Source organism: Zalophus californianus, chromosome 10 (assembly GCF_009762305.2).
Source record: "Zalophus californianus isolate mZalCal1 chromosome 10, mZalCal1.pri.v2, whole genome shotgun sequence".
NCBI lineage: Eukaryota > Metazoa > Chordata > Mammalia > Carnivora > Otariidae > Zalophus > Zalophus californianus.
Window position 1 is genome coordinate 10,433,755 of NC_045604.1, and position 19,485 is coordinate 10,453,239.

Below are 19,485 nucleotides of genomic sequence, written 5' to 3' on the forward strand. Positions count from 1 at the left end.
AGATTCATGAAGGCAGAGAAATGTACTACTCAGTTTTTTAAACCTCTAGAAGTTCTGCCACGGGGACACATGGGTGCTAATAAGTATTTGCTCAATTAAATTATTGACAAACACTTAGCATTGTCTGGGTTCAACTGTCAAACCTGTGTGTTCACGTATTTGTATAATAATGGCATCTTAATTTGAGTAGTAATTCTTTGTAGCATATAAAGTAAGGTTTTAAAGTATTTTTTAAGTGATAATCATCATAGCTAACATTTATTGAACATTTACTAAGTACCAGACAACATGCAAAGAGCTTTATATGAGACCACTATACTCCTGGGCCTGTTTAATCTAATAACAATGCTGTGAGATGGGGACTGTTAATAGCTTAACAGAGATTGAGGCTCAGAGAAGTTAAGGAACTTGCCCAGGATCACATAGATAGTAAATGGAAGATCTGATTTTCAAATCCAGGATATTGAGTTCAGGGTGTGTGCTGTTAACCGCTGTGTGTACCGAACTGGCTATTTAATGAAATGGAAAGCAGAAATCAAAGAACTAAAAAGGATTTGCTTTCATGCATGTGCTATACCATGGATGGCCACACTCAGAAATTAGAACATCTTCCTTGTCATCTTTCCACAGACTTTTTTTTTTTTTTTCCCGACTGGGAAAATAACTATTTGGGGTGGGGGGTGTGGACAGATGTCTCAGAATTTCTGGGATTGCTTCTTGGTGCCAGTGGCCTTTGTGACTTGGAGCATGTTGAAGCACAGTCTTAACCAACTGAGCCACCCAGGCGCCCCTGTTGAAGCACAGTCTTGCTCGAGGACTGGTACTTGCCCACTGTGACCATGTCACCGATCTGGACATCCCTGAAGCAGGGGGGACAGGTGCACAGACATGTTCCTGTGGCGTTTCTTGAAGCAATTGTACTTTTGGGTGTAGTGGAGGTAGTCTCAGCAGATGACAGTGGTCCTCTGCAACTTCATCTTGGTTGGTCACCACACTAGACAGAATCTGCCCGTGGATGGAGACGTTACCAGTAAAGGGGCATTTCTTATCAGTATAGGTGCCCTCAGTGGCCTCCTTGGGCATCTTGAAGCCCAGACTGATGTTTTTATAGTATTGCAGGAGCTTCTCCTTGCCTGTTCCTCCAAGCAGGACCCTCTTCTCATTTTGAGAGATGGTTGGCTGCTTTGGTAGACAGCCTCAGTCTGAACATCTGCCATCTTCCCGGCTGCCTGAAAAGGGACTCCACAGACTCTTCTTAAGTTCAAATTCTGGCAGTATAGGTCCACCTCCATCACTGACCTTCCCTTTTGACATTTTTCTTTTCTAGGAATCACCTTGCCTGGGTTCAAGAAGAGTGGAACTCCAGGAAAAACTGGTGGCCAGGCTTTCACTTCAGCTCCTTTTGGGCAAAAAGCGACTGGAAAGAGGATAAAGCATTGGCTTGTGAGAAAGCTTTGGTAGCTGGAATATTGTTAGGAAAAGGTACAAGGTTTTGTTTTCTTCTTATCTAGACATAGCTTTTGGATGATTTTGAAATTACAAAGGGTGGACCGTTCACTCATGCCACAGCTTACTGGGTAATTGCCCAAGGACATCAGAGGCTGGAGAAATAACTGGCAGATGGGAAAGTGAATGTTGAGTTGGGGCCAGGTGATCTGCTTGTCAGGGCTGTCCATGGACTAGAAGCAGTGATTTCATCTTGTTGATTGTGGTGGTTGGTTTTTATGCTGTAACTTGAGTATCTTTAGGGGCCAATTAAGATAGAGGATGCAGACTGTTTCACAGCAACTGTATAGAAAGCTTACTGACGGTATCTACCTTACAGTATTAGAAAGAAAAAAAAGAAAAATAATAAAAAAAGAAAAATACTCTTCGGTGACCTCATTGTTGTATAATTGCTATTATAATTACCTGTCTGTTCCTATAAGGATGAAACATTTCTCCCCTTAAAAAAAGTATACCTCCTATAACTTATTTCAAAATCCTCTTGAAAGAAAGGGAAATTGATCTTTTCTCTGTGGACTATCTTGGCTGTGAAAACTCTGCTTTGTGCCACCGCCGCTGGGTCTGTTAAGAGATGAAGCAAAGGTAAGCAGTCTGTTGCTAGAGAATTCAGTGTCCTAAAGAGCTTCTTCAGCTTGGTTTTAGATACGGTTGGTACTATTTTGGAATTAGTATTCTCAGTGAGTGTTTCAGATGGTTACTAAGGTCAATAAAATGCCAGTTTCTCAGAGGAAGGGGACAAATAAATATGAAAGCAATTGTAAGATTTCTAGACACACGTCAAGGAACAGAAGTGTGCTTCAGACTGTGATTTTCTACTGCTTATGAGCATAGAGGCAGCCGGTACAGTTACCGAAAGGTGTCTGTGTTTGAGCAAAGTCTGAAAACCTGGGCTGATTTTCCAATTTTGTCACCTTTCCCTGTCACTTAGGTCCAACAGTTAACCTTTGGGAGACTTCTTTGTGATTGGCTTTGTTAACACCTGTCCGCGTTGCTTACGGGATGGTTGTAAGCATCAAATGAGCATCACATTGAAGTGCTTTATACATCCAGAGAAGTACTCTATGAATATTAGGTATAATCATGCCTGAAAAGGGTTCCATCTCTTCTTTCGGGCCTTAGTGTCGGGGTTCAGTCAATCTGTTCAGGAGTTGAACTGGGTTTGGTCTGTGCTCGGGTGACCCTCATTATATCACAGGATTCAGTTCTGGTCATGGTCTGCCTTCGCCTCATGCTTAGAGTAGGGTATGGTGGCTGCCCTTCTTCCCCTGCTCTGCTAAGGCAAGCCAGGCCCTTTCCCCTCGTGACTCCACGTCCGGTGGCTCATGAGGAGGTAGGAGCTAGTAGTTTATTTGGCTTTTTCTCTGTGTTGGGGTGGGAGCTAAATTCTCCATCTTTCTGTATTCTAGATAGAAGCAGAGGTCTGTGTACAAAGTATTTTGGTTTTGCTAAAGTGGTAGGTGTGTTTAGAAGTACAGGTTATTTTATGAACACCACAGACACCACTGCTTCCCAGCTAATAAAATATTAGTAATTCTGCCAGACTGTTTTCAGGGATAATAAAATGGTTACCATAGATACAATATATATCCTAGCAGTTTCCTAGAGCAGATGGATGGATAGGTACATGCTGAGACTATAATGAAGTTAGTTTTTCTTAGGTGATTTATGGTCTTGCTCATTTATCAAATATAAAAAAAAAAATCTCTTGTAATATCCCGCTTACATTTTTTTTTTAAAGAAATTTGATTCATGTCTGAATTACTTAACTAGTGATCTGCCTAGCATTGTAAGACTATGAAAAGCAGGTAGAAGGAACTTCTCATGAGCACGAGGCTCCTTTCTCAGAGCTGCACAGTCACCATCCGGCTGCTCACTAAGTGCTGGAATGACTAGCTAAGTTCTGATCTCTTCTGACTTGTGAGTTGTTTATTCTAATCCTCACCTGAGAGTTTTCTTACAGAGAACTTTCTTATTGTTACAGATTCCTCTTGGGCTGTTTCACAAGCTAACATTGAAAGGGAAGCTGTAATTTGCTTTTGGAGAAGGCGTGTTTAAGATATGAATATGTGTATAATACATGTATCACCTTAACAAGGGCTTGGAAGGCAGGGTGAGAAACCAGTTGAAGTACTTGCTCTGATTATGACGGATCAGAAATGTTTTCGTAGGTAGGAAGTGTACATTTCATTGGTAACAGCCCTTAGAATGTGTTCATACTGGTATACATCATACAGATCCCCCCCATTTTCATAATCATTAGTATGCCAGAGCTGAAGCAAAATTTTAGAAATGTAGAAATATACTTGAAGAATTGATAAGTATTAAAACTCTTTGTTTATTTTGTTTTTTTAGGTTGCAGATATTTTCGATTTATCTCCAAACAAGATGATGAAGTCTTAAGGAAAAAAATTAAGCGGATAAAGAAGTCAGTGAAAAAACACAGTATTGTAAATCCAGGACTCTGATATTGAATATCAGTTATTTCAGATGAGTAGCTGCAGAATACTAGCTCGGTGCGTAATTATTGAATGTATTATTCATTTGGTGTTTCTAGGAGGTAAGGCTGCAAAAAAGTTATTTTTATATTTTTTTATATTCTCTTTTATTATAATTATAGCTAAATAAACAGCCTCACTGCCTTTGTTCTTTGTAAATACATATTTTTCCTTTTTTGTACTGCAAAATATAGTATTTATTATGGAATAACCTCCACATAAGAAATACATTTGTTTAATCAGAGAATACAGTTGTATAGCAGTTATTGCCATTTGCAAATAATTTGCTTCTGACTATTGTATAATAAAGCATAACTTGTAGTATTGTTAAGTGAATTTATATTCTTCTTTAAGATTCTCAATGATCCATGTTAGGTTTACCAACATAAAGAATATACTGGGGGGGGGGCGCCTGGGTAGCTCTGTTGCTTGAGTGTCCAGCTCTTGATTTTGGCTCAGGTCATGATCTCAGGGTCATGAGATCAAGCCCCTTATCAGGCTCTGCACTCAGCGGGGGCGTCTGCTTCTCTCCCTCTGCCCCTTCTCCTGCTCCCAAGTGCTTGGAAGCACGTGCGTGCACATTCTCTTTCTCTCAAATAAATAAATCTTTAAAAAAAAATATATTGGTCATGAGGTCTGTTGAGGAATTTTGGAAACAGAGAAGGATTTAGGAAAGGAATCCTCTTTCTTTTTTGATATTAAGACATGTCAGTCTGGGGCTAACTGGTCTGACATAGAGCTACCTTTGACTCTAGAAGACTAATTTGGGTCAGAGAGGGTAGAGGGGTGGCCTAACTTCAGAGGGCTCTAGTTTGTTGTTGTTTTGCTGGGCACAGCAATCATCTAAGACATGCTCTGGAACTCCTTTGTCCCTCACCTTTCTCTTGGAACCTGGGATGTGGCAGTCGGCAGCTGGACAGTGGAAGAGAATCTGCCAGTGAAATAGTGTCCCAGCGTCACCCAGTCAGCCCAGTGGGAAAGCGCGGTGCAGAAGCCAGGAACAGCTTTCCTGGAACAGGATTTGGAGCTTTATAATATGTTGTGGTAACTAGTAGAGCGAGTGCTTCTTCCAGACTGGCTCGGCTCTTACACCCTTATGGTTCAGATAACTTGTTTTTGAGTTCCAGGAAGACCCACTAACTTTAGAGCACGTCCTGTGTTTAGATGGCAAACCACACATTTTCCCCATGGCTTATGCTCCTACTAATTTAAAACCATCTGCAAGAGGGGCACCTGGGTGGCTCAGTTGGTTAAGCGTCTGCCTTTGGCTCAGCTTGGGTCATGATCTCGGGGTCCAGGGATCCAACCCCTGCATCAGGCTCCCTGCACAGGGGAGAGTCTCTGCTTCTCCCTCTCCCTCTGCCCCTCCCCCTTGCTCCTGCTCTCTCTCTCTGCTCTCTCTTTCTCAAATAAATAAAATCTTAAAAAAAAAAAAAATCTGCAAGAAAATGGGGGGACAAATTATGCTTTGTCAATAATTTGATTCAGTATTTTATACTTAGTGAGATGACTATCAACAAATAACTACTCATCCTTATAATATACACAGGAAACAAGTAGGTGCCCCACAGACCAATGTGAACCAAGTTCAAGCTACCACATGAGTAGAGCCGCTTTACTTCCGGGAGTTGGTGAGTGGGTTGTGTAGGAATTCTGCAGAAGAGCAACACTATAGGAATGAAATCCCCGGATGACAGACAAAAGCTCAAGGCATAGGCTGGGATTGTCACGGCATCTGCTCCTTGAAACCTTTAGTCAGAGCTGTTCAACAGGACTGATGAGTTCTCATGATCTCTGGCAGATGGAGGTGGGAATGAAAGAGAAATGAGTAGATACGGTTCTTGGTTTCCACCCAAAGCTTAGTTTCCTAGAGCTTTTATATCAAATGTTCATATCACATTAGGCAGTAAGAGCAGTGAGAATCAACTGAAATTTTTTTAGGTCCACTAAAGTCAGTTTCATGAATTATTATGGCTAAAATTTATCAAGCGCTTCGGGCTTTACATTTTATCTTACTGTCACCAGAATCCTAAGACTTATCCCTGTTTTACCTAGAAAAGAAAATGGGGCCTCACAGATTAAGTGACTTGCACAAGGTCAGAGCTGGTAGGTGTTGGCACCAGGACCTTGACCTGACCAGTATGGTTCCAAAGATCACACTCTGTCCTGTCTATACTGCCTCCCAGTTTAGTCAGTCTTTCTAACCTGCAGAGCACTGAGCTAGGTAGCAAGGCGAAGAACAGAGGGGATTCATAACCCAGGGCCTATCAGCTCCAGCAAAACCTGTCCTCTCTGCCAGGCTACTTGGTAGGTTCCCTGTCTGTGTCCTTACTGGTCCCTCCCTACACAGCCTCTTATCAAATCACTGCATTGTTACATTGTCTTTGCACATCTGTCTTTCTTGATGGTATATTATTTGGGCTTAATAATCTGTTGTCAGCCCCTAACAATTTCTAGCTCATTAAATACTGAGTAGAACTGAATGGAAATTAGTGAAAGTTACGGAGCTGGTGTGCCTGTACCATAGGGAGTCATATCTTGGGGTGCCTATGCCAAGTGTGCAGCCTCGGGAGACTGTTTGGCTTGAATTCTGGGTTTATCATTAGGTAGTTCTGTGACTTCTTGGGCAGGTTACTGAGCTTTCATAGTTCCTTTACCTGTAGATGAGAGACAGGAGGATTTATCTCATCGGATTGCTATGAAAAATGAAAAATATAGTGAATGCCTAGGATAATAATACTTAACATATCTTAAGTAAGTGACCATCCATCATGATGGTTTTAGACACTAAATAACAGGCACTAAATAAAGATAATTTAAAGTCTTGTTTTCTTGGGGCACCTGGGTGGCTCAGTTGGTTAAGCGACTGCCTTCGGCTCAGGTCATGATCCTGGAGTCCCGGGATCTGTATGGCATCGGGCTTCCTGCTCAGCAGGGAGTCTGCTTCTCCCTCTGACCCTTCCCCCTCTCCTGCTCTCACTCTCTCAAATAAATAAAATCTTTTTTAAAAAAGTCTTGTTTTCTCCTAGAAACCTCTGAAATACAGAAATTGTGTAATAGTTGAGTTACGCTTCCCACTAAAATACACCTATCTTTCAAGCTATGTACCATCCAGCCATCAACCATGGACTTGAGGGCTTCACACACACTTGAGATCACTCAGTCCACACAGTTCCTCCTTGCTCAACTGCCCCAGTCTCTGATCTCTGGCTCATCAGCTTAGTGGGACTGCTGTGCTTTGATGGACTGTGGCCCAATGCACTGCTCGTGAGAAGTTGTCCTGAGATAGAGAGGTTAGACTGTTGTAGAACTTACTTTGAGTTTCACTTCGGTAATCCCAGTCTTGTGTTGTCTGTTGCCCACTATTTTGAAAACAGTTGTCTCATATTTTATCTAGATTAAATAATGTGTAAACTAACGAAATTAAGTTAGGGCCTTTACCTACCAAATGATACCTTTAAGAAAATTAAATACAGTCTATTAAAAGAAGTATTTGTGGGGCACCTGGCTGGTTCAGTTGGTAGAGCATGCGACTCTTGATCTCTGGGTTGTCTTAAAAAAAAAAAAAAGTCTTACTGAGAAAAACATACAACCATATACATTCAACATATACATTAGTCATTAGTTCTAATGACTGAAATGTTTATATGTATATGTATTTGCAACACATGAGCTGACAAAAGATTAAAATAAATTCAAATCAGTAAGCAGGACAAAGAACCCAATAGAAAAAAATGGGCCAAGCACATGAACAAGTATTTCACAGAAGAGGGTAAACATGGACCATAAACACATAAGTCAGGGAAATGCAAAACAAGAGTGTAGTGGAATACCAGTTCAGACCCGTTCAATTAGCAAAAATTAAGATACTGAGGTTGAAGAGGATGTGGATCCACAGGGTCTCTTGCACATAGCTGATGGGGTGTAAAATATTGCAGTCATTTTAGGAAACAGTTGCTTTACCATTTACTAAGACTATCCTTGAGTGTTCACTTGAGAAATGTTTGTACATGTAAGCCAAGAGACAATATAGCACAGTTCATAATAGCGGAAAAACTAGAAAAAACCCCACAAATGCCCATTGGCATGAGACTGGATAAATTGTGGTAGAGTCATGTAAAGAAAAATGAGTAAGCCATAGCTTTATACACCAACGTAGGTGGGTCTCAGTAACATACCGGGTAAAAGAAATGAGTCCCAACTTACTACTCTATGACTACATGGAGTTCAAACTTTATTATAAAGTTCAAACTAATGACTAAAATGTTTGTAAATGCATATAGATTGTGATGAAACTACATATAAAAACACAAGAGAAGGGTAAACACAAGTGGTTACCTCTGGATGGGAGAAGCAGAGCAATAGGATGGAGGAAAAGCACAGTAAGGGATGTGAATTACTATTAATGGTCTAGTTTTTTACTTTTTTTTTTTAAAGATTTTATTTATTTGACAGAGCACAAGCAGGGGGAGTGGCAGGCAGAGGCAGAGGGAGAAGCAGGCTCCCTGCAGAGCAGGGGGAGCCCGACGCAGGACTCGATTCCAGGACCCTGGGATCATGACCTGAGCCGAAGGCAGTCGCTTAACCAACTGAGCCACCCAAGCGCCCGATGCTCTAGTTTTTTAAGTGTCAGGCTCTTCATGGACTAATGTTGATAGTGTATTATGAACCAAGGATTGTGATTTATCCCATTTTGTGCACAGGTTATTTTAAACAATGAAAAGGACCATATAATATATGATTCCATTTATACGAAATGTCCAGAATAAGCAAGTCTACAGAAATGGAAGAAAGTAAGATTAGAGATTGCCTAGGGCAGGGGAAGGGGCAGTGGATGGGAAGATGAGGTGGGAGTGATAGTCAAAGGGTACAGGGTTTCTTTGGGGGTGATGAAAATATCCCCAATTTGGGGTGATGGTTGCACAATTCACTCTGTTGAATATACTAAAAAGCATGTAATTGTACACCGTAAACAAGTTTATTATGTGGTGTGTGAATTTTATCAGTGACACTTAGCAAAAAGAAAGAAAACCAAAAAATTAAGCTTTATGGAGTCAGAAAGTTCTGGATTCAACAGAGCACCTCACCGAACTGAGCCTCAGGTTTATTATGTAAAATGGGGTGATCTGAGAAATGTTTAGCATGAGTCTTGGTGTATTGTTTTTCTCAATAAATGGTAATATTATTATGAACCAAAAAAAGGAAAAGAAAAAAATGAACACAACCATTCTTTTTTTTTTCTTAAAGATTTTATTTATTTTATTTGAGAGAGAGAATGAGAGAGAGAGAGAGAGCACAAGAGGGGGGAGCGGAAGAGGGAGAAGCAGACTCCCCACTGACCAGGGAGCCCGATGTGGGATTCGATCCCAGGACTCCAGGATCATGACCTGAGCTGAAGGCAGTCGCTTAACCGACCGAGCCACCCAGGCGCCCTGAACACAACCATTTTTTAATGAAAGAGTAAGTGTGGCCTTTTTGGATCTAGCTATTTATCTATGTTTATAGCACAAAGGCTTTTTCTGCTGGATTGAATATATTCTAAATATTTCAAAAGGAAATAAGCAGACCCTTGATGGATGTAGGCTACAAATCCTATGACTAAAATCTAAGTTAATTTTTAAAAAAAAATTAATCTATTTGGGGTGCCTGGCTGGCTCAGTCGGTAGAGCATGTGACTCCCTATCTCAGGATTGTGAGTTTGAGCCCCATGTTGGGCATGGAGTTGACTTAAGAAGAAAAAAAGTTTATTTTTATTTATTTATTTTTTAAACATTTTATTTATTTATTAGAGAGAGAGAGAGAGAGAGAGCACAAGAGGGGTGGAGGGTCAGAGGGAGAAGCAGACTCCCCGCCGAGCAGGGAGCCCGATGTGGGACTCGATCCCGGGACTCCAGGATCACGACCTGAGCCGAAGGCAGTCGCTCAACCGACTGAGCCACCAAGGCGCCCGGAAAAAAAAAGTTTAAAAAATTAATTTGTTTGAAACTCTTCCTCCATCCAGGATCCATGCTCCCAAAAGAAACAATCAGGCACCAAATAAAAGTCCACTCCTCTTCAGTCCTACCAAGAACCTCCTCTATGCAGATACAGATGTAGTCTTGAACTCAGTGAATTAGGGGCAGATCTTGAATATCTGTCCTGTCAGCCCCGCAATGGTAGTTGCCAGTTGTCTGCTTAAACCTCCCATTAGGCCGATACCAAGAATTTACATAATCCTGGATCTTCGTTCAGTCAACACACTCTTCAGTTGGCTGGCTGCATCTGTCACACACCTTTTATCAATGAAGATAAACAAGTAAAAGTGATTGCTGTACTTTCAGGTTTTGATACATCGTGATGGAATGAACAGGATCTGGGCTATAATCCAGAACACCTAAATTTAATTTTTTAATTTTTATTTTTTTAAGGATTTTATTTATTTTAGAGAGAGAGAGTGAGAGCATGCAAGCAAGGGGAGGAGCAGAGGGAGAGGGAGAAGCAGATCCTGTGCTCAGTGTGGAGCCTGCTGCGGGGCTCGATCCCACACCTTAGCTGAAGTCAAGAGTCGGACGCTTAACCGACTGAGCCACCTAGGTACCCCAGAACACCTAAATTTTATTGCCATTTTTCCCATTCACCCAAAGCATGACCCTAAGCATTTCAGGGAGCCACTCTGAGACTTAATTCACTTGTCTGTATGTTGGGAATATAGCTTACCTTGGAGAATTTTTGTGAAGATCAAATGAGATGAGAAAATACTTTATAAACTGTAATACAAATGAAGTTATTAATACAGTCCCTAATCTCAAACACACCTGTTCATTTTCATATGGTGAGAAGGCAGATAAACTGTGAGAGAAAATCATAAACTATACAGGAAGGGACTGAGCTAGAACATTTCTTTTTCTATTTTTTCTGTTCTATTCCATGACATGATGCTAGAATAAACACCAGACCTGAACCTCTTCAACATTATTTTTGAAAGGCACTTGCCAGGGGTGCCTGGCTGGCTCAGTTGGAAGAGCATGCAACTCTTGATCTCGGGGTTGTGAGTTTGAGCCGCACGTTGGGTGTAGACCTTACTAAAAAAGAAAAGGGCCCTTGCTGTATGAAATAGAGAGAGAGAGAGTGTGTGTGTGTGTGTGTGTGTCTGCTATGGGTTGAATTGTGTATCCCCAAAAAGATATGGTGAAGTCCTAAGCCCCAGTCTTTCACAATAGTGACCTTGTTTGGAAATAGGGTCTTTACAGAGGTAAGTTAAAGTAAGGTCATTAGGGTGGGCCTAATCCAAAATGACTGGTGTCCTCATAAAAGGGAACATTTGGACACAGACAGACACACGGAGAAGTCCATGTGAACACAAAGACAGAAGTTGGGGTGATGTATCCTCTGGCTGAGGAATGTACAAGTTTGCCCACAAACAGATTCTTCCTGGCCCTGAGAGGAACCAACCCTGCTGACAACTTGACCTCTGTCTTCTAGCCTTCAGAAGTGTGAGACACCTGCTGTTTAAGCAGCGCAGTTTGTGATACTTTGTTACAGCAGCCCTAGCAAACTAATACAATATTTTTAAAAATGCTCTGTTTGCTTCAAAGGTTGGAGCTCAGGTGATTTCATATACCCAGTTGGTCCCAGTTCGTATTCAGACTTACCTCCTAAGCTCACCTAACAGTCAAACTTGTTTCCTGGTCTTCTCCACCTCTACCTTGTCTGAACACCCTGGTCAACCCTCATGAGGATTTTCTTAGCCACCCTAGCCTGATGACCTCTCTCCCTCCTGGGGATTCCTAGTGGCAAGTTTGTTCCTCACTGTTACCTTAATATCATCTGCCTAGTATTATTTGGACTCTTATTTTAACCTTTCTTCTCAGAACATAAACTCCTTGGGGAAAAAAAAAACTCCTTTGTGCATCGGTTTTCTGTTAAACATTCCTCTTTCAGCATAATGCTTTGTGCACGATAATAGCATAATGATAAAATTAATGACTGCATAATTATTATATAATCATGTGTATTGTGTAATTACATCAAAAATATGTAGTCCCATCTGAAATATTGCATCTTTTTTTTTTTAAAGATTTTGACAGACGCTGCAAGAGAGGGAACACAAGCAGGGGGAGTGGGAGAGGGAGAAGCGGACTTCCCGCTGAGCAGGAACCCTATGCGGGCTAGATCCCAGGACCCTGGGATCATGACCTGAGCTGAAGGCAGACGCTTAACAACTGAGCCACCCAGGCACCCCTGAAATATTGCATCTTTTAATAATCAGAAATTTACGCTGTAACTATGTCTGATGGGACCTGCTGGCTGATCTGTTCCCGCTAATTTTGAAATCCCTCTGCCCAAAACAGTTAGGTCTGATTTGAATTTACATGTCCTGGGTGGATAGGAATTATTATGTCCAAGGTTTTTATTGTTTTTCTTTCTTTCTTTTTTTTTTTTAGCACTGTGCTATAATTTTTTTAAAGGATCAGTTTTTTTTTTAAATTTAATTTATTTATTTGAGAGAGAGAGAGAGGGAGCACACGAGTGGGGGTAGGGGCAGAGGGAGAAAGGAAGACAAGCAGATTCCCCGCGGAGCAGGGAACAGGACTCGGGGGACTTGGGGCTCAATCCCACGACCCAGGAGATCATGACCTGAGCTGAAACCATGAGTCGGGCGCTCAACCGACTGAGCCACCCAGGCGCCCCTGTGCTATAATTCTTTAAATACAGTCATTAAGAATTATTTTCCAAGAAGGAGGCATTCCTTTTGAACTCAGTATTTTTCGTGGCAAAGGGAAAACTGAGACATAAATGTCAAAGATCTAAAAGCAGTTTCAGGTCCCACATGGATTGAGAGAATGCACTCATTCTTACGCCTTATGGGGTCAGACTGTTACCTCCCATTTCTGAGAAGGCCATGGTGCGTGAATCTGGGGGCTGCAGCTGGTCCGCGTGTTTCTCACTCCACCCGCCCAAGGCTTCCAGAGCGATGACATTATCTAACTTTCAGCAAACAACCCCATGGAAACAGCACAGTCACCAGTGAATCATGGTGCTGTACTGTTTTACAAAAGCAATATTCGGTGCGCCTGGGGGGCTCAGTCGTTAAGCATCTGCCTTCGGCTCAGGTCGTGGTCCCAGGGTTCTGGGATCGAGTCCCCCATCGGGCTCCCTGCTCCGCGGGAAGCCTGCTTCTCCCTCTCCCGCTCCCCTGCTTGTGTTCCCTCTCTCGTTGTGTGTCTCTCTCTCAAAAAAAAAAAAAAAAAAAGCAATATTCAACTAGGGATGATATTGAACAGTACAAACAGGAAAGTAGGGATGTGTTGTCGATTATTCTTAACTACTCCCTCCTCCTGACTTTTCCCTTAGTTATAAGAATGTTGTTTGCTTGTAATTTAAGTGCCATGTGGGGCCTTCATAATCCACAGCATTGTGAGCACACACTTAACTAGACTGAGGCTCCTTGTGCCCTCTTGATGACACCCTGGAAAGGCTATTTGGGGTGGTGAGCGGGAGCCCTCCATAGAAGCCCCTACAGGCTGAGAAGAATCTTTGATTTCATCTGCATTTCAAAGGGCACTTTTTGCCCGTAAGGAAATTTCAGGGTGGAGTAGAACCATGGAATGTACCAGAAGGAAAGTGAACTCAGGTACCTGATGCCTCTGCAGGCTTATGCCCAGGTTCATGCCTCTGTCTGGGTTTGGGGTTGCGTGAGTTTGGGACTCCATGTCCTTCATCCACTTACCCAAGAAATATATATATACATTTTTAAAATTTATTTTTTGAGGGAGAAAGAGAACACACTGGAGAGCGGGGCCGGGGGTGGGGGGCAGAGGGGGAGGGAGAATCTCACGCAGACTCCACGCCCAGCACCAAGCCTGGCTAGATCTCACAACCCTGAGATCATGACCTGGGCCAAAATCAGGAGTCGACGCTTAAGCGACTGAGCCACCCAGGCACTCCTTTTTAAAGAAATATTTATCAAAGGCCTGTTATGTGCAAGGAACCTGTATAAAGTGAAACGCATTCTTAAATGCTAATGTTGAAACATATACAAAGTGAGGAGGTGTGCCCCGAAAGCAAGTACAGATTTGGCAAAAACAAAGACCCCAGATGTTCTGTGCTTCCTGATGACACTGTTCCAATAGCCCTTTGCTGACTCCTTGTTTCCACCAGGCCACACTCTCTCCTTTCTTCTTCCTCCTGCTGTGGAGGCAAGATTCATGGCCTGTCTTCTCTTCCTACCACTGCAAGGATAGACCTTCCAGATCACAGGGACCATGCAGCGCCCCCTGCCTTCCCCTGCCTTCCCCTGCCTCCTCCCCCCCCTTCCCCGCCCCGGAGTCCCATTGGTGCCATTCAGCACCACAAGAACGCCAGCATCTTGCCCTTGCACACTCCAGTGTCTGGGACTATGTAATATGTGGTCTTCTCTCCCCGAGAGTTCTCTGTGGGGGACTCTGGGCAGCTCAGGCTTGTGAAGAAATGGTAAACAAAGTGTGAATTTCCTGCCCCCCAGGCCCCAGGAATTCTTGACAGTTTTAATGAATCACAGCAGGCCTGCCATTGACACCATTGTACCTTTTCCTAAGCAGCCATGCACCCCAATAACTCAGCAGTAGGGGTCAGAACTTGCACCAGCTTCACGTTTAAATGGGATTGGAGGGGACAGGAGCATCTCTCATTGTTTTCATATGAGACACTTAACTACCCAGACCGCAGAAGGGACACTGCTCAGAAACCACCTCAGGGAACTTGGTGGGGGCGGGGACAGAGGGAAGGAAGAAAACACCCTGGGGGTAGAGAGTGTGGGGTGGGGGCGGGGAGGGAACCTAGTGCACAGCAGGGGAGCCAACCTGAGCAAACACAGCAGCCTGAGTCTTTCCGAGCCCAAAATGCTGAGGACATCCATTCCCCGGGGTGGTCTCAGTTGCTGGGCCCCCAGACTCCCTACCTCTTCTGGCATTTTCCACCTCTGCCTCACATTCTGGTTGGGCCAGGTGGGCTTGCTGCAGGGACACCCCCAGTGCCTGGATTACGGGCCCCCCTTCCAGCCCCCGCTGCACCTCGAGTTTTGCTCAGCCTATGAGTCCTTCGGCTGCTGTGACCAGCACAGGGACCGCCGCCTCGCTGCTCGGTACAGGGACATCATGGATTACTTTGACCTCGGGGGCCATGAGCTGTGTGGGGGCTACATTAAGGACATCCTCTGCCAGGTAGGCTTGAGCGTAACCCTGCAGGGCAGTGAGGGACCCGGCTTAGCAAAGTGCGGGGTGCTGGGCTTGGTGGCGTGGGTCCTGGGGCGGGAGGTGGGGGGTTCCTTGGGCACCCGGCCCTTTAGAAGCTCCCCTGGCAGCTGTCTCACCTTAGAGCTCTGGTCTCTGGACGGGCACACGGAGGCGAGGGGGTGCTGAGTTTGGTTTCCACTGGGAGACCCAAAGGTCTCCCCCTGGGGTCTGCTGGTCCTTGTTCTTTCTCAGGCAGAAGGCAGAGATGGGTGTCCTCCACGGAGCTCTCAGAGCAACGTTGTCGGGGTCCCCCTGCTGTGCGCAGCTGTGGTGGTTACCGAGGGCTTGGGGGGAGTGGCAGCACCTGCTGGGGTCCATCCTCTTCTGGGTCCTTGGTGCCGGGGGAGTCTCTGGTGTGATGATGGTGGTGGCGGGGGTGGGGGTGGGGCTCTCCCCAGCATTCTGGAGCTGGGCTGAAAGGGCTTCAAGCTGCTGGGTGGCAATGACTCACAGAGGTTCTGCTTCTCCTGGCTCTCCAAGGGCCAAAATCCACATCCCTGGCAGGCATCCCCCATCACCGACTCCGGGAAGAGGTGTTCAGGGTGCAGGGGAGAGTCGCATTGGAGGAGAGCCACTGAGAGAGGCTGCCAAGCGGAGGGGTTCTCTAATGAGGTTGTGGGGGTGAGGAGGCAGGAGGTCCAGGCAGACCTATGATCTGAGACCCTCCTGGGCATGTCAGCGCAGCTCCCGGGCCCTTGGGCAGCCGCCGTTCCCAAGCGCACTGGACGCCCCATCTCCCCGTCTGCAGGGCACACCGCAGATCCCCACACAGCAGCCAGCCACCTGGGTGCCATCTCCCCGGGGCTGTACTCGCCTACCTCAGGCACCACCCCTCAGCTGCTAACAGGAGAATTAACTCTGGGATAACCACGTAGGGCAGAGCTGGGCTCTTCTGAGCAACACTAAGACTACGAATTTCCGAGATGCCCCCTGGTAAAAATGTCTCCACCCTCCCTCTCCCCTCCCTCCCACTTTCCCTATTGGGAGAAGTTTCTGAAAGCCAAATTAGGCAGCTCTCCTGTTTTAGGGATTTGAGGAATCAGAATAAGCTACATGAGTCTATTTATTAAAATTCTCAAGCCCCTCCTCTTTCTTTCCACACACACGTAGTGTATTCCCAGCAGTGATTGTGCAGGAAGTTATTAGGATCCTGATTTTACTGATGAGGAGTCAGGAGTTTTATTTATTTATTTATTTATTTATTTTAAATATTTTATTTATTTATTTGACAGAGAGAGAGGGAACACAAACAGGGGGAGTGGGAGAGGGAGAAGCAGGCTTCCCGCAGAGCAGGGAGCCCGATGTGGGGCTCGATCCCAGGACCCTGGGATCATGACGGAGCTGAAGGCAGACGCTTAACGACTGAGCCACCCAGGTACCCCAAGGAGTCAGGAGATTTAAAGAACTTGTCTAAGGTCAGACAGTGCTGGGGCACAAATCTAGAAGCTTAGGCTCCAAGTCTTCTGCCCTTTTGATCATATCTCGCCAAGACTGAGTCCCAGCAGCACTGACCCATTTACTTCGTGGTTTTCTGACCCAGGCCAAGTGTATGTCCCATTAGAACAGAGCCCTGGTGCATCTTGCTCCCTGTCCTTGGTGCAGAAAACAGAGTCTGACACCACAGGGGAGACTCTTCTTGGGCCTTATTTTCGTTAGATAGAGAAATGATATCCTAAGATAATTGAGTTGAAGCAACTGTGCAGACTCTTAAGTTTCTGCCTAAGATTGTGCCATGATGGTTATATTTCCACGGCCCCCTCTGGTCCCTGGTAGCTCGTCCCGATTTCTGTCTCCCCTCTTCTTTCCACTCTTCCAGAGTGGACAGGCCAGTGGGGTCAGACTCAGAGCAGTTCCTTTTGCTTCTTGTCAGCAGCTCTGACAGGTTTCCTGAACTGAAACGTACCACCCAAGGAGAGACATTGAATCTTCTGGAAGGACTGTTTCTTCTCCTCTTTCCAGTAGCCAGGAGCTTGCTCTGCAACCTGCCATCAGGGTTGAAGTAAGAGTGAATGGGGAACTCAATGAGATACCACCTCACACCGGTCAGAATGGCTAAAATTAACAAGTCAGGAAACCACAGATGTTGGCGGGGATGTGGAGAAAGGGGAACCCTCCTACACTGTTGGTGGGAATGCAAACTGGTGCAGCCACTCTGGAAAACAGTATGGAGGTTCCTCAAACAGTTGAAAATAGAGCTACCATACGATCCAGCAATTGCACTACTGGGTATTTACCCCAAAGATACAAATGTAGTGATCCGAAGGGGTACATGCACCCCGATGTTTATAGCAGCAATGTCCACAATAGCGAAACTATGGAAAGAGCCAAGATGTCCATCAACAGATGAATGGATTAAGAACATGTGGTATATATATATATACAATGGGATATTATGCAGCCATCAAAAGGAATGAGATCTTGCCATTTGCAACGATGTGGATGGAACTGGAGGGTATTATGCTGAGCGAAATAAATCAGTCAGAGAAAGACATGTATCATATGACCTCACTGATATGAGGAATTCTTAAGCTCAGGAAACAAACTTAGGGTTGCTGGAGTGGTGGGGGGTGGGAGGGATGGGGTGGCTGGGTGATAGACATTGGGGAGGGTATGTGCTATGGTGAGCGCTGTGAATTGTGTAAGACTGTTGAATCACAGACCTGTACCTCTGAAACAAATAATACATTACATGTTAAAAAAAAAAAGAAGATAGTAGGAAGGGAAAAATGAAGGGGGGAATTGGAGGGGGAGATGAACTATGAGAGACTATAGACTCTGAGAAACAAACTGAGGGTTCTAGAGGGGAGGGGGGTGGGGGCATGGGTTAGCCTGGTGATGGGTATTAAAGAGGGCACGTTCTGTGTGGAGCACTGGGTGTTACACGAAAACAATGAATTGTGGAACACTACATCAAAAACTAATGATGTCATGTATGGTGATTAACATAATAAAATAAAATTTAAAAAAATAAGAGTGAACGGGGAAGTCAAGCACATCTGAGAAATGCTGCTGTCCCTTCGTTAGGTGGTGGGGAACACAGGTGAACTTGGATGGTCCGGCCCCGGTGGCTGCTGGGAGAGCAGTCAGTGATCAGAAGGGGTTCTTGGGCCAGTGGGCTCTGTGCAAGGCCCCGAAGTGCGCCCTTTAAACTGGCCTTTCTTACTTAACTCCCAGTTACCTGTCTTTCATTACTTTTGGGAGCTGGTTGTCTGCCCACAATATTCTGTTTTCCTCCTAAAAAAATGCTATATTTTAGGGAGCCCCGAGTAGCAGGTACTTGGCATGCAGGTCTTGTGTGTTTGTGTAAAGAGCAGTGTGGCCCCATAGCCACAGTTCAAATTTGTGTAACTCCCAGCGTGGTGCTTTGTATATATGAAGCACTTAAATATTTTTTTTTAAAGATTTTATTTATTTATCTGAGAGAGAGAATGGGAGAGAGAGAGCATGAGAGGGGGGAGGGTCAGAGGGAGAAGCAGACCCCCTGCTGAGTGGGGAGCCCGATGTGGGACTCGATCCCAGGACTCCAGAATCATGACCTGAGCTGAAGGCAGTTGCTTAACCAACTGATCCACCCAGGCGCCTAGCACTTTAATATTTTTAATAAGTAAGTGAAGAAATGACTAGATGCCTAATCTCTGGGAGTGATACATCGCATGTCCAGTTTGGTAGTTTTATTTTTAATCGTAAAGTATTTCAAACATACAAAAAGCACAGAAAATTCAGTAATTAACACCATGTATCCATTACCCAGATTAAACAAATGTGAAACTTGCCACTTTGCTTCAGATTTGGATAAAGAAATACAATCTTACAGATACAGCATTTATAATAAAGGGAAAGGTGGAAAAATTAGTACTCTTTTTTTTTTTAAAGATTTTATTTATTTATATGAGAGAGAGCGCGCACATGATCGGGGGTGGGGTGGGGGCAGGGGGAGAGGGAGAAGCAGGCTCCCCGCTGAGCAAGGAGCTGGATGTGGGGCTGGATCCCAGGACCCTGGGATCATGACCTGAGCCCAAGGCAGATGTTTAACCGGCTGAGCCCCCCAGGTGCCCCGAAATTAGTACTCTTTAAAAAAAATTCATCGTTTAAGTGTTAAGAACTAAGTTAAAATGCTAAAGAAGGTATAGTGAACATGAAAGATTTCTCACCCTTTTTGCCTTCCAAGAGCGTTAACTGGCTAGAAAATTGGGGTCCCAGAAAAGAGCTTTACCAGTAGGTCATAGAAACTC

The 19,485-nt window shown here is 44.4% G+C and overlaps 2 protein-coding genes and 1 pseudogene across 3 annotated transcripts in view; 2 read left to right on the forward strand and 1 right to left on the reverse strand.

The window, feature by feature from the left end:
* TAF1A (TATA-box binding protein associated factor, RNA polymerase I subunit A) overlaps positions 1-4,592 on the forward strand; it is a 37,228-nt gene extending 32,636 nt beyond the window's left edge. Inside the window, exons 10-12 of one of the 2 annotated variants that reach the window (XM_027614238.1) lie at positions 1,328-1,482; positions 1,995-2,088; positions 3,859-3,955. In XM_027614238.1, coding sequence (XP_027470039.1) covers positions 1,328-1,482; positions 1,995-2,074 — 235 coding nt within the window. In that variant the 3' untranslated portion in view covers positions 2,075-2,088; positions 3,859-3,955. Of the gene's footprint in view, positions 1-1,327; positions 1,483-1,994; positions 2,089-3,858 lie in introns of both variants that reach the window. The other variant, XM_027614237.2, reaches the window with a different exon arrangement.
* Positions 696-1,217, reverse strand: LOC113933746 (annotated as a pseudogene).
* An 8,996-nt stretch (positions 4,593-13,588) lies between the features above and the next one.
* HHIPL2 (HHIP like 2) overlaps positions 13,589-19,485 on the forward strand; it is a 28,405-nt gene continuing 22,508 nt past the window's right edge. The window contains exons 1-2 of the mRNA XM_027611938.2: positions 13,589-13,675; positions 14,966-15,181. Of these exons, the coding sequence (XP_027467739.2) occupies positions 13,589-13,675; positions 14,966-15,181 (303 nt within the window). The remainder of the gene's footprint in view (positions 13,676-14,965; positions 15,182-19,485) is intronic.